Source organism: Carcharhinus amblyrhynchos, chromosome 22 (genome assembly GCF_965287045.1).
Source record: "Carcharhinus amblyrhynchos chromosome 22, sCarAmb.v2.hapA, whole genome shotgun sequence".
NCBI classification, from domain to species: Eukaryota; Metazoa; Chordata; class Chondrichthyes; order Carcharhiniformes; family Carcharhinidae; genus Carcharhinus; species Carcharhinus amblyrhynchos.
The window spans coordinates 4,154,137-4,181,009 of record NC_137345.1 but is presented as its reverse complement, the minus strand read 5'-3'; the positions used below and the strand labels follow the sequence as shown (position 1 = coordinate 4,181,009).

At 46.0% G+C, this 26,873-nt stretch overlaps 2 protein-coding genes across 2 annotated transcripts in view; one reads left to right on the top strand and one right to left on the bottom strand.

The window, feature by feature from the left end:
• The window catches only part of ddx20 (DEAD (Asp-Glu-Ala-Asp) box polypeptide 20), a 55,038-nt gene extending 28,411 nt beyond the window's left edge, over positions 1 to 26,627 (bottom strand). The window contains exon 1 of the mRNA XM_080209886.1: positions 26,534 to 26,627. The gene's annotated coding sequence lies outside the window, so the exon portion shown is untranslated. The remainder of the gene's footprint in view (positions 1 to 26,533) is intronic.
• inka2 (inka box actin regulator 2) lies at positions 16,471 to 22,700 on the top strand. Its single transcript, XM_080209822.1, has 2 exons — positions 16,471 to 16,665; positions 20,361 to 22,700. Exons 1-2 carry the CDS (start codon positions 16,630 to 16,632, stop codon positions 21,408 to 21,410), a joined length of 1,086 nt encoding a protein of 361 aa, XP_080065948.1. The 5' UTR covers positions 16,471 to 16,629; the 3' UTR covers positions 21,411 to 22,700.
• Positions 26,628 to 26,873: the final 246 nt, after the last annotated feature.

Here is a 26,873-nt window from a genome sequence, read left to right as displayed (position 1 = left end):
CTGGCCAGAACCAACTACCGTTTTTGGGAAGTCCTCAACTCCGCACTCCCTGCTGTTCTGGCCCTCTCGGTTCCGTTCAACCACGTCTTGGGTCTTCACTGGCTACAGCAGGTCAAATATGGTTCTCCATTTTCGGTTAAACGTCACTGAAGCCGGAGAGCACTGGGTGTGCTGTGTTGCGGTGATTACTCAGAAATTTATTTATCCATTGCCGAGTGACCCCTCCTTTCAGAGTCTGGACAAATGGTTCTGCCAAACCATTCATTGCTGGGTGATATGGTGCCAACCTCACATGTCTGATTCCAGGGTGCTCCGTGCACTCAGCGAGATCTTGTGTCACAAAATGGGATCCATTGTTACTGACACCTTGTTTTGGATGCCAGACTGGGTAAATATTTCATCGCATTTGTCTAGCATTGGCTGCACTTGTCCAGCTTTGGCTTCGCTGACATGGATTTCATGATGGGCGGCACGGTGGCACACTGCTGAGCAGTGCTGCCTCACAACGCCAGGGACCCAGGTTCGATTCTGGCCTTGGTCACTGCCTGTGTGGAGTTTGCACGTTCTCCTCGTGTTTGCATGAGTTTCCTCCAGGTGCTCTGGTTTCCTCCTACACTCCAAAAGACATGCAAGGAATAGGGGCCGGGGTGGGATTGTGATCGGTATGGACTCAATGGGCCGAATAGCCTCCTTCTGTACTCTAGGGATTCTATGATTCTATATAACCACAACCTCCAGCCGCTTGGAGTGGGCATTTACTCCCACTAAGAGCATCTGCTCTTCCACTGCCCTGGCAAAGTCAATATGGATTTGCTATCCTGTAACCCCATGTATATACCACCCTAATCCTCTGATGCTATGGGGCAATTTAGCATGGCCAGTCAACCTGTCATGCACATCTTTGGATTGTGGGAAGAATTAGTATTCCTTCCCAGTCGACGACTACAGCCCGAGTCCCCTTGGCAACCACTTCCCACAACATTTCTGTCCAGCTCCCAGCTAAGTACTACCTTCTCCCCTCGCACAAGGCAGCGGCAATCGGAACACTCCTACCCAAGGCGTTGCAACACTTCAAGTCCTTTCCAGCACCAATCCACAGCGATGCTCAATCTCCTACTGCTTCACTAGACTAGAACGTCAGCAGAATGCATCAGCCGTAAAGCTGCCTCGTCGCCAGTTGTCATGTCTGTACATATCGAAGCCTGGTGCAAGAAGAACCTCGCAGTAAGCCTCCTAACTTAAACACTGGGGAGCTCTTTATTACAGGTGTGCACCATCCCACACTCAGAACCTAGATTGCTTAACCAGGTTCCACCCTGGGAGAAGTTAACCCCACCTCAGGGGTCAGATGTTCTATACTCTTAAAGGGCCAGTATGCACCCCAAACCCTCAACCAACATAAACTACACCTACAGCCTAGGACATGGGCAGAGAGGCACGGGAACACCACCACCCAAACACCACCGTACAATCCACTCACCATCCTGATTTGGAACTATATCAGTCTCTCCTTTACTGAGTGAAATCCTAGAGTTTGCTCCCTAACTGTGGGTGTATTTATACCACAACAGTTCAAGAAGGCAGCTCACCACCAGCTTCTCAAGGATAACTAGGGATGGGCGATGAATGCTAGCTTAGTCATCAATGTCGACATCCTGTGAAGGAATGAAATGGAAATCATAGAACCCTACAGTGCAGAAAGAGGCCCTTCGGCCCATCGAGTCTGCACCGAACACAACCCCACCCAGGCCGTACCCCCATATCCCTACATATTACACTCACTAACCCCACTAACCAACGCATCTCTGGATACTAAGGGATACAATTTCTTAGCACGGCCAATCAACATAACCCGCACATCTTTGGACTGTGGGAGGAAACCGGAGCACCCGGAGGAAACCCACGCAGACACGGGGAGAATGTGCAAACTCCACACAGGCAGTGACCCGAGCCGGGAATTGAACCCAGGACCTTGGAGCTGTGCAGCAGCAGCGTTAACATAAGAACATAAGAAATAGGAGCAGGAGTAGGCCATCTAGCCCTTCGAGCCTGCCCCGCCATTCAATAAGATCATGGCTGATCTGTCGTGGCTCAGTTCCACTTTCCCGCCCTCTCCCCATAACCCTTAATCCCCTCTCTTATCAAGAACCCATCAACCCGCTTCTTAAAAATATTTAGCGAGGCAGCCTCCACCACTTCAACGGGCAGAGAATTCCAGAGATTCACCACCCTTTGAGTGAAGAAGTTCCTCCTCAACTCCGTTCTAAACCGCCTCCCCTTTATCTTGAGGCTGTGCCCCCTAGTCCTACTGTCTTTTTTGAGCGGGAAGAGTCTCTCCACCTCTATCCTATCCATCCCATTCATCATCTTATACGTCTCAATGAGATCTCCCCTCATTCTTCTAAACTCTAACGAGTACAAGCCTAGTTTATTCAGCCTCTCCTCATAGCTCAATCCCCTCAACTCCGGTATCAGCCTAGTAAACCTCCTCTGCACTCCCTCCAGGGCCAAAATATCCTTGCGCAGGTGCGGCGCCCAAAACTGCACACAGTACTCCAGCTGCGGCCTCACCAATGCCCTATACAGCTGCAGCAAGACCTCCCTACTTTTATATTCAATCCCCCTCGCGATGAAGGCCAGCATCCCATTCGCCTTCCTGACCACCTGCTGCACCTGCAAGCTGGGTTTTTGTGACTCATGCACAAGGACCCCGAGGTCCCTCTGCACCGTCGCCTGCTGCAGTTTTTCGCCACGTAAGTAATAGTCCTTCCTACCATTCTTCCTACCAAAGTGGACCACCTCACACTTGCCAACATTAAATTCCATTTGCCATTTCCTGGCCCATTCGCCCAGCCTATCTAGATCCTTCTGCAGACTCTCCACACCCTCCGCACAATTTGCCGTTCCACCAATCTTGGTGTCATCAGCAAATTTCGACACCCTGCACTCGGTTCCCTCCTCCAGATCATCTATATAAATGGTAAATAGCTGAGGCCCCAGCACCGACCCCTGGGGCACCCCACTAGTCACCAACCGCCAATCCGAATAGCACCCATTGACCCCCACTCTCTGCCTCCTATTTGACAACCAATCCTCTATCCACGCTAACACCCTACCCCCAACTCCATGTCCCCTGACCTTCTGCAATAACCTCTTGTGAGGCACCTTGTCAAACGCCTTCTGAAAATCCAGAAAGACCACATCCACCGGCTCTCCTCTATCCACTGCCCTAGACACATCCTCATAGAACTCCAGTAAATTTGTCAGACACGGCTTCCCTTTAATGAAACCGTGTTGTGTCTGCCCTATCAAGCAATTCCCTTCAAGATGCCTCGCAATTTCCTCCTTAATGACGGATTCTAACATTTTACCTACCACAGACGTTAAACTAACCGGCCTATAATTCCCGGCCAATAATTAACCGCTGTGCTACCGTGCCCCCCCAGGAATTCCTGGAGTTTGCAGGGGCAGTGTTGGAAATGTTAAGATGTACTTGATGCACATTCTCCATGACGGATTACTGGACTCTAACCACTTCAGTTCCACTTTCAGTGAGCTGAAAGCAATGCCATGCAAAAGAACACCATAATAAATGTCAGAAAAGCAGATGTAAAGGATAACTAAACTACTGATTGTCTCACTGGGATTCTTAAATTGCTTCCAACTCATGCACATATTGCTGTAGGCTTATTAGCTGGGGTTTCGGGAAGGCATAAAGGCTGTGATGTAAACAGGAATGTAGGTTAATGCAATCCCTTCCACCAGGACTGATTTCTCTAACATATTGCACAAGTTAAAAGTTTAACCCTCAGAGAACTGGAATGATAAGAATAATTGACCTGAACTCAGGATATTCCAAAGAGTTTCGAAGCCAAATAACTTTTGAAATGTAGGCTGGAATTTTACCACCCTGCCCACAGGAATCAGAGTGGGTAAGGGGCAGGCAGTGGGAAGCTCCATTGATCTCGGGTGAGATTTTATGGTTTCGAGTTGACCCAGGCCATAAAACCCCGCCCATAGTCACTGTTGCAACTGCAGTCACTTTCAATTCACAAACTGCATGATAATCATAACCGTGTTTTCCCCCATGAGATTAACTGAGGGGTGAATGTTGGCCAGGACACTGAAGAGAACTTCTCCTGCTGTTCCTCAAAATATTACCATGGGCGCTGAAAGGGCATTTGTGGCCTTGGTTTAAAGGTGGCATAATGGTTAATACTGCTGCCTCACGGCGCCAGGGACCTGTGTTCAATTCCAGCCTTGGGTAACTGTGCGGAGTCTGTATGTTCTCCCCGTATCTGTGTGGGTTTCCCCCTGAGTGCTTCAGTTTCCTCACACAATCCAAATGACGTGCTGGTTAGGTGTATTGGCTGTGCCAAATTGCCCCTTAGTGTCAGGGAGATTGGCAGGGTAAATACGTAGGGCTGGAGGTTGGGCCTGGGTGGGATTGTGGTTGGTGCAGACTCGATGGGCCGAGTGGCCTCCTTCTGCACTGTAGGGATTGTATGAAATTAGCTGTTTTCAATGGATGGAGACTGGTGAGTTACAACTGGCAGCGGTTCGCTAGTCTAGAGATATGGGCACCGCTGGCAAGGCTGGCATTCATGGTCCATCCCTAACTTATTTGACTGAGTGTCTTCCTTTTAGAGAGCAGTTAAGAGTCAACCACAATGATGTGGATTGGAGTCACATATCACCCTGACTGGGTTTGAAAGACAAATTTCCTCCCTAGAGGAGAATTAATGATCTTTTCACTTGCATTTTTATAATAATCATAGAATCTTTCAGCACAGAAAGAGGCCATTCAGTCCATCTTATCTGCACCAGGTTTTGAAAGAGCTACCCAGCTAGTCCCATTCTCCAGTCCTATCTCTGTAACCCTCTAAATTTATCACTTTCAAATATGTATCCAGTTCTCTTTTGAAACCTTCCCATTGTCCACCCTTCGCCCACGCCAATTCCCACGGCGAGTGGAGTGATAAAATTCCGGCCACTAATTCTGTTTCTCTCTCCACGGATGATGCCTGACCTGCTGAATATTTCCAGAGTTTTAGGTTTGATTTCTAACTGGATTATTAATCCAGACCCTTGGATTGACTCATTAGTAACGTTAGCCCCATGCAGCAGGACTCTACAAATGCTCACTAACCCAGGTATGTGCATAAGGAAGGGTTGGAGTCATAGAGAGTCATAAAGGTTTACAGCATGGAAACAGACCCTTCGGCCCAACTTGTCCATGCCGCCCAGTTTTTACCACCAAGTTAGTCCGAGTTGCCCACATTTGTCCCTTATCCCTTTATACCCAAACGGTCATAGGGTCAAAGAGGTTTGCAGCAAGAAAACAGGTCCTTCAGCCCAACTTGTCCATGCTGCCTCATTTTTAACTCCTAGTCCCAATTGCTTGCATTTGGCTCATATCCCTCTATACCCATCTTACCCATGTAACAGTCTAAATGCTTTTTAAATGACAAAATTGTACCCGCCTCTACTACTGCCTCTGACAGCTTGTTCCAGACACTCAACACCCTTTGCGTGAAAAAATTGCCCCTCTGGACCTTTTTGTATCTCTCCTCTTTCATCTTAAACCTATGCTCTCAAGTTTTTAGACTCCCCTACCTTTGGGAAAATGTTGACTATCTACCTTATCTATGCCCTTCATTACGTTATAGACCTCTATTAAAACACCCCTAAGCCTCCTACACTCCAGAGAAAAAAGTCCTGGTTTCTCCAGCATCTCCTTATAACCTAAACCATCAAGGCCCGGTAGCACCCTAGTAAATCTTTTCTGCACTCTTTCTAGTTTAATAAAAGCCTTTCGATAATAGGACGAGCAGAGGGCCGTTGATAGTGGTGCAGTTATACCTCGTTGTGGGGAAGGGGAATTTAGTCATTGGTACATGTGTAGATGAGATGTGTGCATCAGGGCTGTCGGAGATACTGAGAGATACATATCCCTGCAAAACATCGATCGCCCAGGAGGTGGCATCTGTCTTATGGAATACACAAACAGGGGCCTATAGAGTAACAATTCTATATTTTAATAAATTCACTCTGTCGATTTTGATTATAGTCATTGCTTGAATGGACTTTACTGCACCATAATTTAAAAAGGAACCTTGTTTCATGAGGGATCATAAATGTAAGCTAGTGGGGACTTAGTGGAGAAACATCTTTACCCAGAGATTACTGAGAATGTGAAACTCATTACGAGGAACAGTTTGGATGATTAGCATAGATTAATTTCATATCAATGGATAATAGAATATTTCCCATGTTTTTCACTTGGGGAAAGAAGGGGGAATGGGGTGAAATGTGTCCTCCACGATCTCTTTCAAAATCAAACAAAAGATCAGAATAGATGATGTGGGATTTTGAGTCCACACCCCTCCCTTCAGCCATGTCCATCACGGACTAATTCTATCCCAGTCCACCCACCATTCATTGCCAGCTCTGTAGGAATTGCCAGAAATCCCCAGGGAATAAAATCTCCAGAGTGCTAACGTAAGATACGTTGTTAAGACCCAGGCCAAAGACTCCAAAGTCTTTTATTAAGTTAGCCTTGACCCTAAGTTTTGTATTTGATTTTGGCTTAGGGTGAGCATAAGGTGTTTCACATCAGGTATGATTCAAGTGACCCACTAGGGAGCTTTACTCAAACATGACACAGTATAACAGCTAGCTATCTCTGCTGTTCCAAGTTAAACAACATCCCACAGATATATACACCCTTCTTTAATGTAAAACATGTATATTCACGTGATGCTGGATTTTCAGCTTTATAACACCAAATGGACAGAACTCCAAATAGCAGTTTTCAGAGAAGGATATATGCTCAAAACAGCCAAACTTCAGAGAGGTAAATCCAGTCTTTAGCAATTTTCAACACAGCAGCACTTAAAAACAAAACTCTGACACCAGAGAGAGGGAAAGATTAATGTTCCATTTCTCAGAAAACTAAGGAAATTTGGCATGTCAACTATGACTTTCATCAACTTTGACAGTTGTACCATGGAAAGCATTCTCTCTGGTTGTATCACAGCTTGCTATGGCTCGTGCTCTGCCCAAGACCACAAGAAACTATAAAAGGTTGTGAATGAAGCCCAATCCATCATGCAAACCAGCCTCCCATCCATTGGCTCTGTCTACACTTCCCTCTGCCTTGACAAAGCAAAGCATAATTCAGGACGCACCCACCCCGGACATTCTCTCTTCCACCTTCTTCCTTTGGGAAAAAGATGCAAAAGTCTGAGGTCACATACCAACCGACTCAAGAACAGCTTCTTCCCTACTGCTGTCAGACTTTTGAATGGATTTACCTTGCATTAAGTTCACCTTTCTCTACACCCTAGGTATGACTGTAACACTACAGCCTGCACTCTCTTGTTTCCTTCTCTATGAACAGTATGCTTTGTCTGTATAGCCTGCAAGTAACAATAGTTTTCACTGTATATTAATACATGTGACAATAGGAAATCAAATCACTTCAAGCTGCTTCTGAAAACAAAATTAAAACCTGGAATCCTCTGTGAAAAATAGCTGTCCCCAGGCAAAGTACCTGATCTGTCAATTATCCCCAAATCAAGCTCCACTCTGCTCAAGGGAAACATTAAAACAATAGAACACTGCATTAGTTCAAATTAAATTCAAGATGATATCAATTATACTGCTTCAATAATAAGAAAGGACACCGGCTACAGATAACACAGTGCCAACAAAACATCCTTCAGAGAAACATGATTAAAATACATTTCTTAAAGGCACAGTATTATCACAACATCCAGGAGAAAAATCACTGGGTTACTAAAAATAAACTCTCTCCAAATATATTTGTTTCTCTGTTATAATTGGTCATGGGGAAAAGGGTAATTTCCTCAGCTGAGAGAGCTGGGAAAAATGCTCAAGAACACAAAGCTAATTTAGGGAATGGTATCTGGACAATTCCTCTCCAATAAGAACATAACATAAAGGCATAAGGATTAGAAGCAGCTGTAGGTCTTTAAGCTCCTTCAGCCTGGTCCATCATTCAATAAGGTCACAGTTAATCTACTCCAATACACCTGAACCCCACTTTCCAGCCCCATCTCCAACACTTCCAGTTGATCAAACTAGTCCCAAAGACTACATTGATCATGTGTTGAGCAGATAATCTCGGCTGAACTATCAGTGTGGTGCCAAGGCAGTGCTGCAGTGTTGAAGGTGTGATGATACTGTGCACTTAAGATATGTATTTTAATCATTCTGGGTAAAGAAATTTCTCCTCACTTCAGTTCTAAAAGATTTGCGCCTTATCCTCAAACTATGACTACTAGTCCTAGACTCCTCTACCAATGGGAACATTCTTTCTGAATCAACCCTGTCTAACCCTGTTAGAATTTTATAAGTTTCTATGACATCCCCTCTCACTCTTCTAAACTCCAGTGAACATAATCCTAACCGAGTTAATCTCTCCTCATGTAACTGATCTGCCATTCCAAAAATCAGCCTGGTAAATCTTTGCTGTACTCCTCAATAGCAATGACATCCTTCCTCAGATAAGGACACCAAAACTGCACACAATACTCCACAATACTCCATCCTGAGATAGTTAAAATTGTAAGTCTTTCTTTGTTCAAAGAATCCTTAGACACAAAGATCTTGTGGGGCTTCTTTTAAGTCCCAACACAACTGCCTCTAATCCATTCTCATACAAGAGTGTCGCTAAATGTTAATTCAGTTATATCCTGAAGGATGATGGAAAACAGGAGCTCCTGATTATTCCATTCACTTGATCAAGAAGTGATTTCCTTGCACCCAATTTCATAATATGCCTGTCACAAGGTCAACTTTTACTGACAATCCCTATTTGCCCTTGAGAAGATGGGGGTGAGCCATTCCCTGGACTGCTGTGGTGTATATGGTGAAAGGGGTCCCACAGCACTGTTGGAAGGTCCAAGATCTTGACTCCAAGATGATGAAGTAATCATTGCTTTATTTCCAAGCTGGGATGTGTCTGATCTTTAGAGGAACTTGGAGGTGATATTGTTCCCATACACCTGCTGCCCCTTGTCCTTCTAGGTGGTAGAGATTGTGGCCACAACTCTACCACTTCGCCCACCATGGAATCGGAGAGGGCAAGGGTTGACCTCAGGCGGGAATTTCAAGTCTCGTCGAGCGAGGCTGTAAAATCCCACCCTGTAAGTCTGGAAGGTGCTGCTGAAGAAACCTTGGGGAGTTGTTGCAATGTGCATTGTAAGATGTTGCTCACTGCAGCCACTGTGCACAAATGGTGGAGGGAGTGGATGTGTAAGTGGGTGGATTATTGGAGGACTGTTAATCACCCTTTGTCCAGGATGGTATTGAGATTCTCGAGTGTCGTGGGAGCTCAAATCATAGAATCATAGAATTCTTACAGTGCAGAAGAAGGCCATTCAGCCCATCGAGTCTACACTGACCACAATCCCACTCGGGCCTATCCCATAACCACATGCATTCACCCTAGCTAGTCCCCCTGACACTAAGGGTCAGTTTAGCATGGCCAATCCACTTAACCCGCACATCTTTGGACTGTGGTAGGAAACCAGAGCACCCAGAGGAAACCCACGCTGACACGGGGAGAAGGTGCAAACTCCACACAGACAGCTACCCAAGGCTGGAATCAAATCTGGATCTGGAGTGTTGTGAGGCAGCAGTGCGGACCTCTGTGCAACTGTACCACCCTCGTGCAGGCAAGTGGAAATATTCCTTGGCACTCCCAACCTGTGGTTTATTAGCAGGGGAGAGGTTCAATTGAAGGGGATTAGATTCTATTCCAAAAAGGAAAAATACATCAGGTAACGGGAAGAATAACACCAGGTGAATTGCTCATTCAGAGAGCTAGTGCAGGCACAATGGGACGTATGGCCTCCTTCAGTACTGAAACAACTCAGCAATTCTGTGTTTTGGGAGGGTTTTGAGACACTTGCCACAGAATACCCGCTTTAACCTGCTCAAATAGCCATGGCATTGATGTGGCTGGTCCAGTTGAGTACGTAGGCAGCACGGTGACACAGTGATCAGCACTGTTGCCTCACAGCGCCACGGACTGGGGTTCAATCCCAGCCTCGGGTCACTGTCTGTGTGGAGTTGATACATTCTCCCCGCAGCTGCGTGGGTTTCCCCCGGATGCTCCGGTTTCCACCCACAGTCCAAAGATGTGCGGGTTAGGTCGATTAGCCATGCTAAATTGTCCCTCAGTGTCAGGGGGATTAGGATGGTACATAAGTGGGGTTACAGGGATTGGGGCTGGGTGGGATTGTGGTCAGTGCAAACTCGATGGGCCAAATGGCCTCCTTGTGCACTGTGGGGATATGATATCCTCACTGGCATGCCAGGGCGGGTATTTCAGCGAGGATAATGGCACTGAATGCCAAGAGGAGGAGGTCAGACTCTCCCTTCTTATCGATGGCCATCACCACCTTTGAAGACAAGCTTTAATGATAGTGCGTCAATACTGAAACCAGAGACTGCAGGTATTACACAACAGAACAGCCACACTAATGGAGTACAGCTGTTGACGAAGCTGTGATTTCAGTCTTACACGTACGATGAGCCGATTTTGAAGAGATCATAATAAGAAGTCATGCTGCTAACAAGACTCATTCATTATTAAAATACATTCAGTTACACTGACAGCAGTTGTCAAAAATTAATGTTCCATTCATTGTGAAATGAAATGTGCACTGTTCATTCCCCTTGCAAATTTCAAGGATGGTTTGAAGAAAAATAATGATGATAAGAGTCCTTCACTCCTGATAATACTGTTTCTGTCTACAGTTTGGAACATTGAGTATATTTCTCCTTTTATTCCTCTTAATATTGCCCCTGTATACAATGCAACAGCGGGACAGGAGTAAGACATTCAGCCCCTTTGCCTGTTCCACAGATCAGTTAGACCTTTGTCTGAACTCTATCTAATGCCACAACCATTAACACCCCTGCCTAACAAAAATGTAGCAATTCAGACAATCCTTTTCTCCTAATATCACTGTCTCTGTGCATTGGTACATCATAAATATCCTGCTACACTGAGCAATGATTCTACAAGGTTATTAGATGAAATTTCTTCACCCAGAGGCTGGTGAATTTGTGGAATTCACTACCACACAATGTAGTTGAGGCCAAAACATTGTGTGATTTCAAGAAGAAATTAGATATAGCTCTTGGGGCTAAAGGGATTAAGGATATGGGAGGAAGAGGGGATCAGGATACTGAATTCAATAATCAACCATGATCATAATGAATGTCAGAATAGGCTCGAAGGGCTGAATGGCCTGCTCCTGCTCCCAGTTTCTGTGTTTCTATGACTGGCTGTGGAGTGCATTGTGTTCACACTGAGTAGATTCATGGCATGGGAAGATTTGAGAGAGTCTTATGGTAGTTCATCAATATGGTGGCCTCATCTCCAACGTTGCTAATGGAATCACTCTCTAGGCTCAAGGGGAAAACAGAATAGTTCAGTGCAGTTACCAGACCCACTACCTATCCTTGCCCCTCAACATCGAGGCTATATTTAAGAAAGTCCACCAATGCCTCTACTTTCTCAAGAGGCTAACGAAATTCGGCATGTCCACTATATAACGCTCACTAATATTTAGAGATGCACTAACGAGAGCATCCTTTCCAAATGTATCACAGTTTGGTGTCACTCCTGCTCCAACCTGTAGACTGCAAGAAACTACAAAGGGTTGTGAACTTGCCCCAGTCCATCACGCAAACCAGCCTCCTTTAAAACAGAGATGAGGAGGAATTTCTTCAGCCAGAGGGTGGTGAATCTGTGGAACTCATTGCCAAAGAGCACTGTGGAGGCCTCTGTCTGGAGGCGTCACTGTTTAAAAATAAGAGGGCGCCCATTTAAGACAGAGATTAGGAGATTTTATTTTTCCCCCAGTGAGTTCTTGGAACTCTCTTCCTCAGAAGGTAGAGAGAGCAGGGTCTTTGAATGTTTTTAAGGCAGAGCTAGACAGGTTCTTAATAGGGTGGGTGAAAGGTTATTGGGGGGGAGACGAAATGTCAGGTTGAGTTTACAATTAGATCAGTCCTGATCTTATTGAATGGTGAGGAAGGCTCAAGGGACTGAGTGGCCTGCTGCTGTTCCTAATTTGTGTGCTTGTACGCTCTCTGGTAATTATGAGAACATAAGAACATAAGAAATAGGAGCAGGAGTAGGCCATCTAGCCCTTCGAGCCTGCCCCGCCATTCAATAAGATCATGGCTGATCTGTCGTGGCTCAGTTCTACTTTCCCGCCCTCCACCCATAACCCTTAATCCCCTCGCTTATCAAAAACCCATCAACCCGCGTCTTAAAAATATTTAGCGAGGCAGCCTCTACCACTTCAACTGGCAGAGAATTCCAGAGATTCACCACCCTTTGAGTGAAGAAGTTCCTCCTCAACTCCGTTCTAAACCGTACCCCCTTTTATCTTGAGGCTGTGCCCCCTAGTCCTACTGTCCTTTCTGAGCGGGAAGAGTCTCTCCACCTCTATCCTATCCATCCCATTCATCATCTTATACGTCTCAATGAGATCTCCCCTCATTCTTCTAAACTCTAACGAGTACAAGCCTAGTTTATTCAGCCTCTCCTCATAGCTCAACCCCCTCAACTCCGCTTAGCTCCTCTCAGCTTAGCTGTTGTTCAATTGGTGGCTCTCTCACCTCTGGTTTAGTTTTGCAGTCACGCTCCCTTCCCAGATACTTGAGCATAAAATCTAGATTGATGCCACTGAGGCAGTCCTTCAATATCGGAGGTTCCACCTTTTCGCTGAGGCATTAAACCTGCAATACAACATTGTCGACAGTTTGAAAGAACTTCATTGACTGTCAAACACTTTGGGACATGGCATGGCCGTGGGAGGATACTTTGTAAATGCGAGTCTTTCTTTCTATTGGCACTCCAGTGGCATGCTGGCACGTGAGCCAATGCTAGATACAGGAGTGTTTGAGACAGACACAACAGAGCGATAATACTGGGGTTTGGCTGTCGCACTGTGTTACTGGGTGAGGAATGAGCCTTCTGCCGGATGTGCTGTGTATCTCTCAGCGTGTGCCTGAAGATGTGTCACTGATCAGGAGCCAAGAAATGCGAGGACTTCGCTCATGGCATTTGCCTATCTGGCGCTGACCTCTGAAGTACTGGCACTGCACATTGGGAAGCCATAAGTATGATTAAATGGTGCGTCTGGGCATTCCAGGCTGGGCCACTTCATGCCTCTTTTTCTCCTTTCAGCGATGTAACAGGAATGTGAGTTCTGCTTGCCTCTCACACCCTGGACACCAAATGCTTATAAAACCACCACGACATCTACTAATTTCCAGGCCCCTCTATCCAGGCTCCATTTGGCCCACATTATTAAAAAGCAACTTTGGACAATATTCCTACCTTCAATCATAGGAACAATCGGAGGCCATTCAGCTCCTCAGACCCATGTTAGCCTTCACTGGCTCACAGTGGCAGCAGCTCGTGTCGTTGATCAACAATAATAGAATCATAGAAACCCTACAGTGCAGAAGGAGGCCAATTGGCCCATCACAAGAACAACAATCTCACCCAGGCTCTATCCCTGTAACCCCACATATTGGCCCTGCTAATCCATGGCCAATCAACCCAACCTGCACATCTTTGGACTGTGGGAGGAAACCGGAGCACCCGGAAAAACCCACGCAGACACGGAGAGAATGTGCAAACTCCACATAGACAGTCACCCAAGCCGGGAACCAAACCCAATTCCCTGGAGCTGTGAGGCAGCAGTGCTAATGTTGGCAAGTGTGAACTTGTCCACTTTGGTAGGAATAATGGTAGGAAGGACTATTACTTACATGGCGAAAAACTGCAGCATGCAATGGTGCAGAGGGACCTCAGGGTCCTTGTGCACGAGTCACAAAAACCCAGCCTGCAGGTGCAGCAGGTGGTCAGGAAGGCAAATGGGATGCTGGCCTTCATAGCGAGGGGGATTGAATATAAAAGTAGGGAGGTCTTGCTGCAACTGTACAGGGCACTGGTGAGGCCGCAGCTGGAGTACTGTGTGCAGTTTTGGTCGCTGCACTTACGCAAGGATATTTTGGCCTTGGAGGGAGTGCAGAGGAGGTTTACTAGGCGGATACCAGAGTTGAGGGGGTTGAACTATGAGGAGAGGCTGAATAAACTAGGCTTGTACTCGTTAGAGTTTAGAAGAATGAGGGGAGATCTCATTGAGACGTATAGATGATGAATGGGATGGATAGGATAGAAGTGAAGAGGCTCTTCCCGCTCAGGAAGGATAGTAGGACTAGAGGGCACAGCCTCAAGATAAAGGGGGGGCGGTTTAGAACGGAGTTGAGGAGGAACTTCTTCACTCAAAGGGTGGTGAATCTCTGGAATTCTCTGCCCGTTGAAGTGGTGGAGGCTACCTCGCTAAATATTTTTAAGACGCGGGTTGATGAGTTTTTGATAAGAGAGGGGATTAAGGGTTATGGGGAGACGGCGGGAACGTGGAACTGAGCCACGACAGATCAGCCATGATCTTATTGAATGGCGGGGCAGGCTCGAAGGGCTAGATGGCCTACTCCTGCTCCTATTTCTAATGTTCTTATGTTCTAACTGTGTCACTGTGCCGCTGTGCCACTGTGCGGTTCCAAGATGCAATACAGGAACTCGCTGAGACTCCATTGATCTCACCTTCCAAACCTGCATCCTTTATCACACAGGACAAGGGGACAACAGACATATGGGAATACCACCACCAGCTGGAAGCCCCTCTCCAAGTCACACTCTGCCCTGATTTGATTTGATTTATTATTGTCACTTGTATTGGGATACAGCGATAAGTGGGTGACTGTCTGTGTGGAGTTTGCACATTCTCCTCATGTCTGCGTGGGTTTCCTCCAGGTGCTCCAGTTTTCTTCCACAGTCTGAAAGATGTGCTGGTTAGATGCATTGGTCATGCTAAATTCTTCCTCAGCGTAGCTGAACAGGTGCTGGAATATGGCGACTGGGGGATTTTCACAGTAACTTAATTGCAGCGTTAATGTAAGCCTACTTGTGACTCTAATAAATGAACTTAAACTTGCGCAGTATACAGACAAAGCATGCAGTTCATTGAGTACATAGGGGAGAGGAAAAGGAGATGAAGCAGAGTACAGTGTTACAGTCATAGCTAGGGTGTAGCGAAAGATCAACTTAACGCAAGGTAGGTCCATCCCAAAATCTGATGGCAGCAGGGAAGAAGCTGTTCTTGAGTCGGTGGGTATGTGACCTCAGACTTTTGTATCCTTTTCCCAACAGAAGAATATAATGGTTGTTCCTTCACTGTTGCTGGGTCAAACTCCCTTCCCAACAGCAATGTGGGTGTACCTGCATCACATGGACTGCAGCATTTCAAGAAGGCAGCTCACCACCACCTTCTCAAGGACAATTAGGGACGGGCAATAAATATGAACCTAATAGGCAATGCTCACACCCAGTGAAAAAATAAAACTTAATAACGGCTGACCTCTATCTTAACTATATCCACCTGGGCAACACGGTGGCGCAGTGATTAACACTGCTGCCTCTCAGCACCAGGGACCCAGCTTCAATTCCTGCCTTGGATCACCACCTGCGTGGAGTTTGCACTTTCTCCATGTATCTGCGTGGGTTTCCTTCGGGTGCTCTGGTTTCCTCCCACCACAGTCCAAAGATGTGCAGGCTAGGTGGATTGGCTGTGTTAAACCGTCAATTAGTTTCAGGGAGACTAGCTAGAGTAAATATATGGGGTTGCGAGGATAGGGCCTGGGTGGGATTGTGCAGTCACAATGGGCTGAATGGCCTCCTTCTGCCCTGTAGGGATCCTGTGACGATTCTACCTGCACCATGTGGACTGCAGGAGTTCAAGAAGACAGCTCACCACTACCATGTCAAGGGGCAATTAGGGATGGGCAACAAGGCGAGGCCTCTAATCCCACCAAAGAATTAAAGTAAGTATTGGCTGATCTCTGTATTAACCACGTCCACCTGCCTGGCTTTTGTACACAATAAGACCCTTCCACAACAGCAATCTATCAGTTTGTGAATGTTTCTGCTGTCCCCCCCCCCCTCTCCATCCCCAGATCCATCAGCTTTCTGGGGGAGAGTTAGCTCCAGATTTCCCCTCTCCCTTGCATGAGAAAGTGGAATCGAAGTGCCAGAGAGGAATATAAACAGGAATGTAACTCCACCGTGCTGCTGGGGGAGGGGGGGGGGGGGGGGGTGGAGAGAGAGACACTGGCTCTGAAATATATATTACAACAATCAGTAGATAGAAATGACTGTCGAGTCAGGGGAAGGATGGAAATAATAGCGGAAGGGTATGGGCCAGAAGCTGAGCAAATGATCAATAGGTCAGTGCTGAAGGGGAAGGGTAATATGATGCCAAATTCAGCAAACACTTGCACTGTAACTGACTCGACCGAACATAAGTGGGGCTATGAAAAGCCAGCCTCCCAGAGCAGCCCTCCCTCGCTGATTATTACAGACTGGCTGCCAGACAGGATACTGTACACAAGAGGGGAGCAGTCTCTCCCCTCATGGACACGTGGATCCTCTCGACTACCTTACCGGCTGTAGATTTTTTGACGGTCTAACTTTTTGTTTTGCTTCTTTTGTCGAGATAAAGGGGGATCATGGATAACAGCCTGAGACGTCTGAAGCAGGAATTGGTAAGGTGCATTCGGTTTTGTTTTGGGAGTTGTGTGTGTGTGTGTGTCTTAGAGAGTGTGGGCGATTGATGGAAGTTCTGTACACTGTGTGTGTGTGTGTGCTGAATGAGCTGCTGTTTATATGTCAAATATTCGGGTTGCTAACTCCCTCTGAATCCAGTGTTTCGGAAATGTAATAGATTATGTGGAAGGTGTTGGAATATCCACATTTCAGCCCTTCCATCTGCCTATCAGGAGTGAAATTGCCTGTGATGTCTACAACAGCCCTGTAAATATAATTCGTTCTGCAGACTGGTTCAGATGGAAATCAGTGCACTCAGCTCATTATCACGTCCTTTTTGGGGGGAGGGAGAGGCGTGAGTTTAGTTCCCTGTGTATAAATTAACACCTTCTAGGATTCCTTGCCACTTTTTGGTGTGTGTTGTGTTTTATTAGTGTGGTTCCAAATCAGGACCCACCCTCCCCGCGAAGGTCAAAGAAAGTTGTCCCCCTCTGAAAGGCTACTCTAACTGTACAGGGACACACAAGCCCTGTCCTACTGGGGGGGGGGTACCGGGGAAGGAAGGGTCGCTTCAATTTCAAAGCAAATCTCTTCCACCAGCACTTTGGAGACCAGGGTTGCAAACAGTATAAATCTGATTTTATTTTAGTATTACGCGGAATTCTGGAATTATTGCCAGCGATTTCTCCCTTTGAACTACAATCAGAAATTGTGTCCATTTCTGTTTCAGCAAATTTAAGCTGTCCTTTTGAATATGCAGGATTTTCACACGTTTTCTGCCGAAAAAAAACACTCGGATTGAAAGCATTGGTGTGGAAATATTTTAATCTCCCTCCGTCTCGCCCGTTTCATTCACCGCTGCCGGCTGCGAACAGCACTCGGTTCACATGGGATAAGCAAAAACACACATTCACAGAGACACACAGACATAAAAACACACATACACATTCACGGAGACACACAGACATACAAACACACACATTCACAGAGACACACACACATAAAAACACACACATTCACAGAGACACACATACAAACACACACACATTCACAGAGACACACACAGACATTAAAACCACACATATTTACAGAGACACACACAGACAGACATACAAACACACACATATTCAAACACAGAGACACAGACATACAAATAGACACACAGATACACACACACAGAAAAACACACATTCACACAGAGAGGCACGCACACAGAGACATAGACACACATACACATAGACACAAAAAAATTTCACACAGAGAGACAGAGACACAAAAGAAGTTCACACAGAGAGACACACAGAGACAAGTATAAAAGCACACAGATACACAAACACACACACAAAAACAACATTCACACAGGGAGACACACACAGACACACACAACAAACACACATATTCTCACAGAGACACACAGTGACACAGACATACAAACACAGACACATTCACACAGACACACACAGTCACAAACACACACATGCAAACATGCACACAGATATATAAACACACACAAAAACACACATTCAAACAGAGAGACACACGCAGACACACAAAAACACACATTCACACAGGGAGAGACACATATATTGAGAAGGTACACATACATAGGCATACAAACACATAGATTCACAGAACACACACACAAAGCCATACAAACAGATACACAAACACAGTGAAAGACACACACTTACAGACATATAAACACAAACAGATGCACAAAACAAAAAAACACACACACAAAGTGACACAGACATACAAACACAGGCACAAACACGATGAGAGACACACATGAAAATACAAACACACACACTGATATATATAACACAAACACACACACACACATTCACGCAGCAGAGAGGCACACACAGACAGGGACACACAAAACACACAAAAATACAAAAACACAGATACACAGACATGCTGACAAATGAAAAACATGGCCACGTGAAAAACACAGCCACACAATAGCCTGTGTCTGAATTAAAACAAAAAAGTTCTTATCTAACTCTGATTACATGTTCTTATGTTTAATTCAACTGTTAAAGTAGCCAGACAAAATATACCAGGACTGTTCCTTCAGATTTATCAACTCGTAGTCAAAGCTTTTAGGCAGATTTTAATAAACATTTTATTTGATTGATATTGAACCCGACTGACCTCTGTGAAATATTAATGCTTATTAAAGCCTTGTCACTTGCCATGATATTTTGGGTCTAGAAAAAAATATATGAAGCACACCTTGGGGTGATGATTAAGGGGATCAACAAGCGACACCCATCCAACATATGGCCACTGTCTGATGGGCTTGTATTTGTCTCCAGATTCCATGTCAATCAACATTAATAAAACACAGCTCCTTTGAAAGGGGCTTTATTTGCCCCACTACAGTGACGGGACTGTGTCTGTGCAGGGAGAAAATGATGTCCTAGACCAGGTATGCTATTGTCAATTAAACAAAAGGTTAAGATTAGAAAGTGACAGTGGATTATAAAACAGCTCTGTTGTTCGAAAGCAAAGCGAATCTGTGGCTACAACAGTCAAACTCCCATTGGTGTCGAATGTTATGAGAGAGTGTGAGATGAACAGCAAGTATTGGAAGATGTTTGGATTTTATTTACATACATATGGCAACACATACTAGAGAGGGGAGCATTTAAAATATTTTCCACAGGGTTCCGTAACAAATAATTAACTTAATCTGATGTTGTGCTTTCATTTCTAATGTCGATGGAATTGTTTCATTAAAAACTGATTTGTTGACATGTCTGGGGATACGTTTTGTCCTGGGACTTGCATCAAATTTTGGGCAATTCTAGAGGGAAAATTAGTTGGCAAAGCTCACTGACGTAGATATCCCTTGACAGCTGAATCGCAATTAAACCACTCAAGTGAGATCTGCAGCAGTGGTCAACAGATACAGACCCCCTTCCCAGAAAAAGTCTCCAAAAGTTTAATTTTTCATCCCCACATTATACCTCTCCCTCAATATCTTATCAGAATGTACAGTCCAAATTCTTTGGAAAGTCAGATATGGTTGGAAATTCTTTTGGTAATTATATTTGTATTAATTGTTAGAGTTCTGGGGCGGCACTGTGGCAAAACGGTTAGCTCTGCTGTCTCGCAGCTCCAAAGACCTGGGTTCGATTCCCAGCTTGGGTGACTGTCTGTGTGAAGTTTGCACACTCTCCCCATGTCTGTGTGGGTTCCCTCCGGGTGCTCCGGGTTCCTCCCACACTCCAAAGATGTGCAACTCAGGTGCATTGGCCACGCTAAATTGCCCCTTAGCGTCCTGGGATGTGTAGGTTAGAAGATTAGTGGGTAAAGATGTGGGGCCTGGGTTGGATTTTTGTCAGTGCAGACTCAATGGGCCGAATGGCCTCCTTCTGCACTGTAGGGTTTCTATGATTCTTTCAGATGCTTTGACTCTGTGCTGGGGATCATTTAGAGTCATTTATTCAGCTCTGTTAGTCCTGTAGGCAGCTGGATAAATAGAAAATGATTGTTTGTCTCTTGTAGAACTGCTTTGAGAAGAGGAGGGGAAGGTCAGTGTTGGAAAGGGGCAAATAAAGCATGTGGATGTCTTGTGCGAATGATGTGTGTTTTCATTAGTAGATGGGAATAACACAGAGATGCTTTCAATGTATTCTGCTGCCGTAATGCTGCGGTGCTAATTGCGTACAATGTGCATTGACAGCAATCTATGAAGGAGGCTGGAGATGGGCTGCAGGACCAGATGAATTGTATGATGGGTGCCCTCCAGGAGCTGAAACTTCTCCAAGTGCAGACAGCTTTGGAACAGTTGGAGATCTCAGGGCTCCAGAGCCAAGCTTCATCCATCACTAACAACCAGCAACGGCCGAGGGCCGCAAAGGACGAACCCAAGAGCAGCGAGGCCTGGCCAGGCGCCAGGAAAATCTACAAATCCAGCAGCGGCAAACTCCAAGCATCGAGTCCCAGCAGTTTCCCAGGGCAAGCTGAGAAACCCAGGGCCTTATGGTCAGGAGAGTACGTAAAGGAGAGTCCTTGTGAAGAGATGCAGTCATCTGCGCCGTTATCCATGTCTCTCGGTCACCTCAAGGAAGCCCCATTCTCAGCCCCACCCAGGCTGGAGCTGAACAAACAGACCCAGGCAGTTACCCCACCGGAGGTGCACAAACTCCCTACAGCAAGCAAGTCAGCCAGTAAGACGAGACAAGATTGCCACGCCTCGGATGACTGGACCTCCTCCCTCCTGTCACAAAGTCGAAACAGACAGCCCCTCATTTTGGGAGACAACATCTTTGCTGATTTGGTGGGCAATTGGTTGGACTTGCCGGAGATGGAGAAGAAGCCCCATCCTGCCTCCTTGGACGGAAGAGGTCGCCATGACCACGTCCCCATGCTCAGCAGGTCTCAGGAATTCCAGAAAAAACTGAACCTCACCGCCAACATCTTTAAGAAGCTGCTGAGAAGCGTGCGGCCCGACAGAAGCAAGCTGGCGAAGGAGAAGTGTGGCCAGGTGCCGACGGGTAACCCAGGAGATGCCATCACCAAGAGATCCACCAAGGGATCCAAGCAGAAGGTGACTTTTTACTTTGCACTGCGGGGGAGCAACAGCCAGAATAGCAAGGTTCCCGACGGGTGTGGGAGCCATTGCACCGCACGATTGGATGAAAAGAATCTGAGATCCAACAACTGCACAAATAAACTGGTCCAAGCAGTGACTGAGACACCGTTTGACTATAACACTGTGGTTTGGGTCTGATTTCAAATGCGGATATCTTGAAAGTAAATGAATTGCACTTAATTTCCTTTACATCCTTCAGAGGCCCCAGTGGGATCAATATTGTTTACAGTCCTTTTCATTTCAAACTCTTCCTTTTCCAGTTTTTGGACGTCACGACTATTTAAAGGGACATTGCCAGGTGAAACACATTCAAACTGTTTTTCCCTCTGTTTCCTTCATTTTACGTTAAGACAACCTGAGTTGACGTGCTTCACCCTGCAATCACCATCGCCCATAGATTTACTTCACCTACTCTCCCTTTTGGGAAAGTGAGGACTCCCGTTGTCTCCTTGCTCCCCTCTGGAAGGAGCTGACGGTTTCTGGGTTGCTGTTCCTGGAAGCTCTCCAGTTTCTGATCCATTTATTCTTAACTCACCAGGGTTCCGCTGAGGGTCAGCTGGACGCCTGGCCCTGAAATCTGGTTGTTTGCCATGTCCTGATCATGCTCTCAGCCTGAAGCACTTGGGTAATGATCAGGTAACTGATTGTTACCCTCCTTAGATATATTGAAGGCAACAGGAAAGCATGCCACCTAATGCCCCAGCTGAGATCAGACTAGATTAGGACATTAGACCTTCCTGGAATGTGTTACTCATTATCACAAGGAGTAGTAAATGGGTCATCAGTGGGATCTAGGGCCCCTCATAGTATCCTTACAGTGCAGAAGGAGGCCATTCAGCCCGATGACAACAATCCCACCCAGGCCCTCTGCGTGTAATCCCATGTATTTACCCTACTGATCTCCCTGACACAATTTAGCATGGCCAATCCACCTAACCTGCACATCTTTGGAGGGTGGGAGGAAACCAGAGCACCCAGAGTAAACCCATGCAAACATGGGGAGAATGTGCAAACTCCACTTAGGCAGCCACCCAAGGCCGGAATTGAACCCGGCACCCTGACACTGTGAGGCAGCAGTGCTAGCCCTCTTGTCGCTGTTTGCCTGTGTTTAAGAAAATTAATTTCGTTCTTAGCCTGTAAGCTCTAATTGACACCTCAAACCTATATTTGTAATAACAAGACGAGTGGACATTTTCCTAACACTGTAAAGATGGTAGGACGGCTTCATCAGATGAATGTGAATATGATGTGTTCTGTGAATGAGTGAGATGAAGCCTCAGGATTTTGTCTGTATTTAGAAACTGATTTGATTGTTAATACCTAGATGTGGTAGAATAAGGAGATGTTACAGATATTACTCACGGCTCTTCCAAGAATTAGAGTGTTCTATATAGAGAAGAACACACAGCTAGGAGATTAATAAATGTTGACAGGTCTACATTGAAACATGACTGGCTGATTTTTAAGACTTTCTGTTCTTGAGGATAATGTGAATCTTTATTACTTCATGACAATTTTAGAAATATTTTCTTTCCTGTGTTTAATGGTCTATATTGGCTTTCAGCTCAATAGCAACTGATTATCTTTTAAATTCTCACCTTCATGTTCAATTCCCTCAATAGCCCCTTACTTTTCTCGCCCTACATCTCCCCAAGATCTCTGCTATCATCTAATTCTCTTTTCTTTCTCAGCTTCAATTTTCATTTCATAAAATCCAGAAGGAGACCATTCGGCCCGTCAAGTCTTCACCTTGTTCCCGTAACCCCCATGTATCTACCTTAGCTAATCCCCCCGACATGAAGGGACAATTCAGCATGGCCAACCCGCTTAACCCGTACATCTTTGGACTGTGGGAGGAAACTGGAGCACCCGGAGGAAACCCACACAGACACGAGTAGGACGTGCAAACTCCACACGGACTGTGACCCGAGGTCGGAATCGAAGCCGGGTCCCCGGCGCTGTGAGGCAGCAATGCTAACCACTGTGCAGCCCCGAGATGTTTTACTTTCAGACATCTTCAGCTGCCGTTTCCAGTAGTAGGAAGAACCAGAACCAGAGAGCGTATCCTCAGGCTGAAGGGACAATCTCTTAAAACAGAGATGAGGAGGAATTTCTTCAGCCAGAGAGTGGGGAATCTGTGGAACTCTTTGCTGCAGGAGGCTGTGGAGGCCGGGTCACTGAGTGTCTTGAAGACAGAGATAGATAGGTTCTTGCTTAAGAACATAAGAACATAAGAAATAGGAGCAGGAGTAGGCCATCTAGCCCTTGGAGCCTGCCCCGCCATTCAATAAGATCATGGCTGATCTGTCGCGGCTCAGTTCCACTTTCCGGCCCTCTCCCCATAACCCTTAATCCCCTCTCTTATCAAAAACCCATCAACCCGCGTCTTAAAAATATTTAGCGAGGCAGCCTCCACCACTTCAACGGGCAGAGAATTCCAGAGATTCACCACCCTTTGAGTGAAGAAGTTCCTCCTCAACTCCGTTCTAAACCACCCCCCCCTTTATCTTGAGGCTGTGCCCCCTAGTCCTACTGTCTTTTTTGAGCGGGAAGAGTCTCTCCACCTCTATCCTATCCATCCCATTCATCATCTTATACGTCTCAATGATAAGGAGGTCAAGGATTACGGGGAGAAGGCAGGAGAATGAGGATGAGAAAAAATATCAGCCACGATTGAATGGCGGAGCAGACTCAATGGGCTGAGTGGCCTAATTCTGCTCCTATGTCTGATGGTTTTATTCCTTGCCATCTTTCCCCTTTGAAGATATTCATTTAAATTGACCTCTCTAGTCTCCTGTCCTACCATCTCCTCCTATGATCCAATGTCAGTTTTTTTTTCCCCTCCGATTATGTTCTTGGGACATTTCGCTGTGTAAAATGCAAATTGTTGAAATTCAGATGCAAATCTCACTGATCCCTCTGCCCTGATATCTGTGACATTGCAAGCTGCTCTGTGTCCGAAACAGCAGGTAACAAAAATCCACACTAAGATCACTCTGAGGGCTATAAATAAGCTGTAACGCTCGCAGTCCAGGAAGTGGAGCTGACTCTGAAATCCTTTCCACAACTAAAATATTACTGATTGCAAAGGAGCCGGGAGAGACATCAGAGGAGATTGAGAGGAGAGAAAGCAGTAAAATGAGACAAATCCAAACACATGAGAGAGAAGCTGGGATTTATTTTCCTTGGAGTAGAGAAGTTTAGGAGGAGATTAAGTGATGTTATTGAAAAGTATGAAAGGTTTTGGTAACGTAGATCAGGAGAAACTGTTTCTACAATTAGGAAGGTCAATAACCCAAGGTTAGTAATTGTTTTCAGAGGGAATTAGATATATATTTGAATTGAAATGTGCAGAATGAAAAAACAAGGTTAGTAAGACTAATTAGATAGTTTTTTTCAAAGAGGCGGCACAGGTACAATGGGGTGAATAGCCTACTGAAAGTTTAAAGTTTATTTTAAAGTAGGCTTACATTAATACCGCAATGAAGTTACTGTGAAAATCCCCTAGTCGCCACACTCTGGCGCCTATTCAGGTAACACTGAGGGAGAATTTAGCATGGCCAATGCACTCTAACCAGCACGTCTTTCAGGCAGTGGGAGGAAACCGGAGCACCTGGAGGAAACCCACACAGACACGGGGAGAATGTGCAGACTCCTCACAGGCAGAGACCCAAGCTGGAATCGAACCTGGGCCCCTGGTGCTGTGAGGCAGCAGTGCCACTGTGTCACTCACTTGTGAGATTAATAAAAGAAAGTAAAATTTTCCATTTCTTTGATTTATTTTTCCATCCCTGTTTTCGCTCACTTTTCATCTTTTTCCCCTTAACCACGGTCTCCCCCTCCCTCCACTCCACCAGGGCCATCTAGTTCCTGTCCCAGGTTGTCCTTTGACGCACTGTGTACCTTCTGAACTCTCAATGTATCGCTATCAGTGCCTTTCTTAACCACATTCACCACCCTTTATCTTCCCTTTGGAAACATAGAAACCCCACAGTGCTGAAGGCCATTCAACCCATCGAGTCTGCACTGACAACAATCCCACCCAGGCCTCGTCCCCATAATCTCACATATTTACCCCTCTAACTTACGCATCCCAGGACACTAAAGGGCAATTTAGCATTGCCAATGCACCTAACCAGCACATCTTTGGAGGAGAGTGAGTCAGAGAGGTTTCAGAGAGGCAATTCCAGAAATTAGTTAATTGAAGACATAGCCAAGGATGTGCATTAAGTCAGAATTAGAGAAGCGCAGAAATCTGAGGGTGTAAGATTGGAAGAGGTTAAAGAAAGACACGGAGGAATTAAGAACCATAGAATTGCTACCTCTTTGTCCATGAAATCTTTGCCAACCTCTGCCTCCACTTATCTCTAGGCCTCTCTCCAGTCCCTACTTCTCCACCTCCCCAACAGCATAAATCTCAGCCAATTTCCCTTTCCCTTTAGCTCTGATGAAGGGTCATCAAGCCTCGCAGTGTTGGGCAGGATTCCCCCTTTTCCCACCCTGTGGTGTGTTCTGCGGTGGTGGGAGGTGCCAGCGGGATCTTAACGGTTCCGCCATTGTCAACAGGGGGGTTTCTTGTTGAACCTTCCCCGTGTCACCTGGAAACTCATAAGAACATAAGAAATAGGAGCAGGAGTAGGCCATCTGGCCCTTCGAGCCTGCCCCGCCATTCAATAAGATCATGGCTGATCTGTCGTGGCTCAGTTCCACTTTCCGGCCCTCTCCCCATAACCCTTAATCCCCTCTCTTATCAAGAACCCATCAACCCGCTTCTTAAAAATATTTAGCGAGGCAGCCTCCACCACTTCAACGGGCAGAGAATTCCAGAGATTCACCACCCGTTGAGTGAAGAAGTTCCTCCTCCACTCCGTTCTAAACCACCCCCCCTTTATCTTGAGGCTGTGCCCCCTAGTCCTACTGTCTTTTTTCGCGGTTTGGGTGCGCTGTCAGCTGTCCCGAAAGATCCCGCTGGCGTAAACGCCAGCAATATTTAATGATTAGCTCTGTTCCCTCCCCACAGATGCTGTCAGACCTGCTGAGATTTTCCAACATAGTCCGTTTCTCTCTCGGCAATATTTTTAACTCTGCCTTCTCAAGGGAAATTAGGGATGGGCAGTAAATGCTGACCTTGCCAACAATGTTGACATCATGTGAACAAATATTTTGTTCAAGTACAACGAAAATGGGAAAAATAACATTTCTATTTAACGCTGCTATGCTTCTTCTCCCAGAGTTGCTCATCTCAGTGTCTGAACATCAACCTCAATTCCAGGAGACTGCGGGGTCTTCCTGGAGGAATGGAAACTCTATCTGAGCGTCACCATAAGGCTCCATTATTGTAAAAGCTTTGGGTTCTTAGTGGCATAACCCTCCGCAACACTTGCGGAAATGTGAAGAATAAACAGCCCGTCGCCTGAAGCAACGCTGCATTTGCAAAGGGCACGCTGAAATCCAAATTCCAGCAACCTGTCTCTCTCGATTTACATCAGTCACCAGAGTGCACAGCTGCTGGGATAATTCAAGTTCTTGGTGCGCTGAGTCCCTCACACGCTCTCCAGCTGGCCCCTCGACTTCACAGCGGTGTTCAAACCACTGACTCTA

Coding starts and splice junctions, on each gene's coding strand:
- inka2 (XM_080209822.1), top strand. CDS start 16,630: ATGGATAACAGCCTGAGACGTCTGAAGCAGGAATTG. Junction 16,666..20,360: donor GACGTCTGAAGCAGGAATTG/GTAAGGTGCATT, acceptor GTGCATTGACAG/CAATCTATGAAGGAGGCTGG.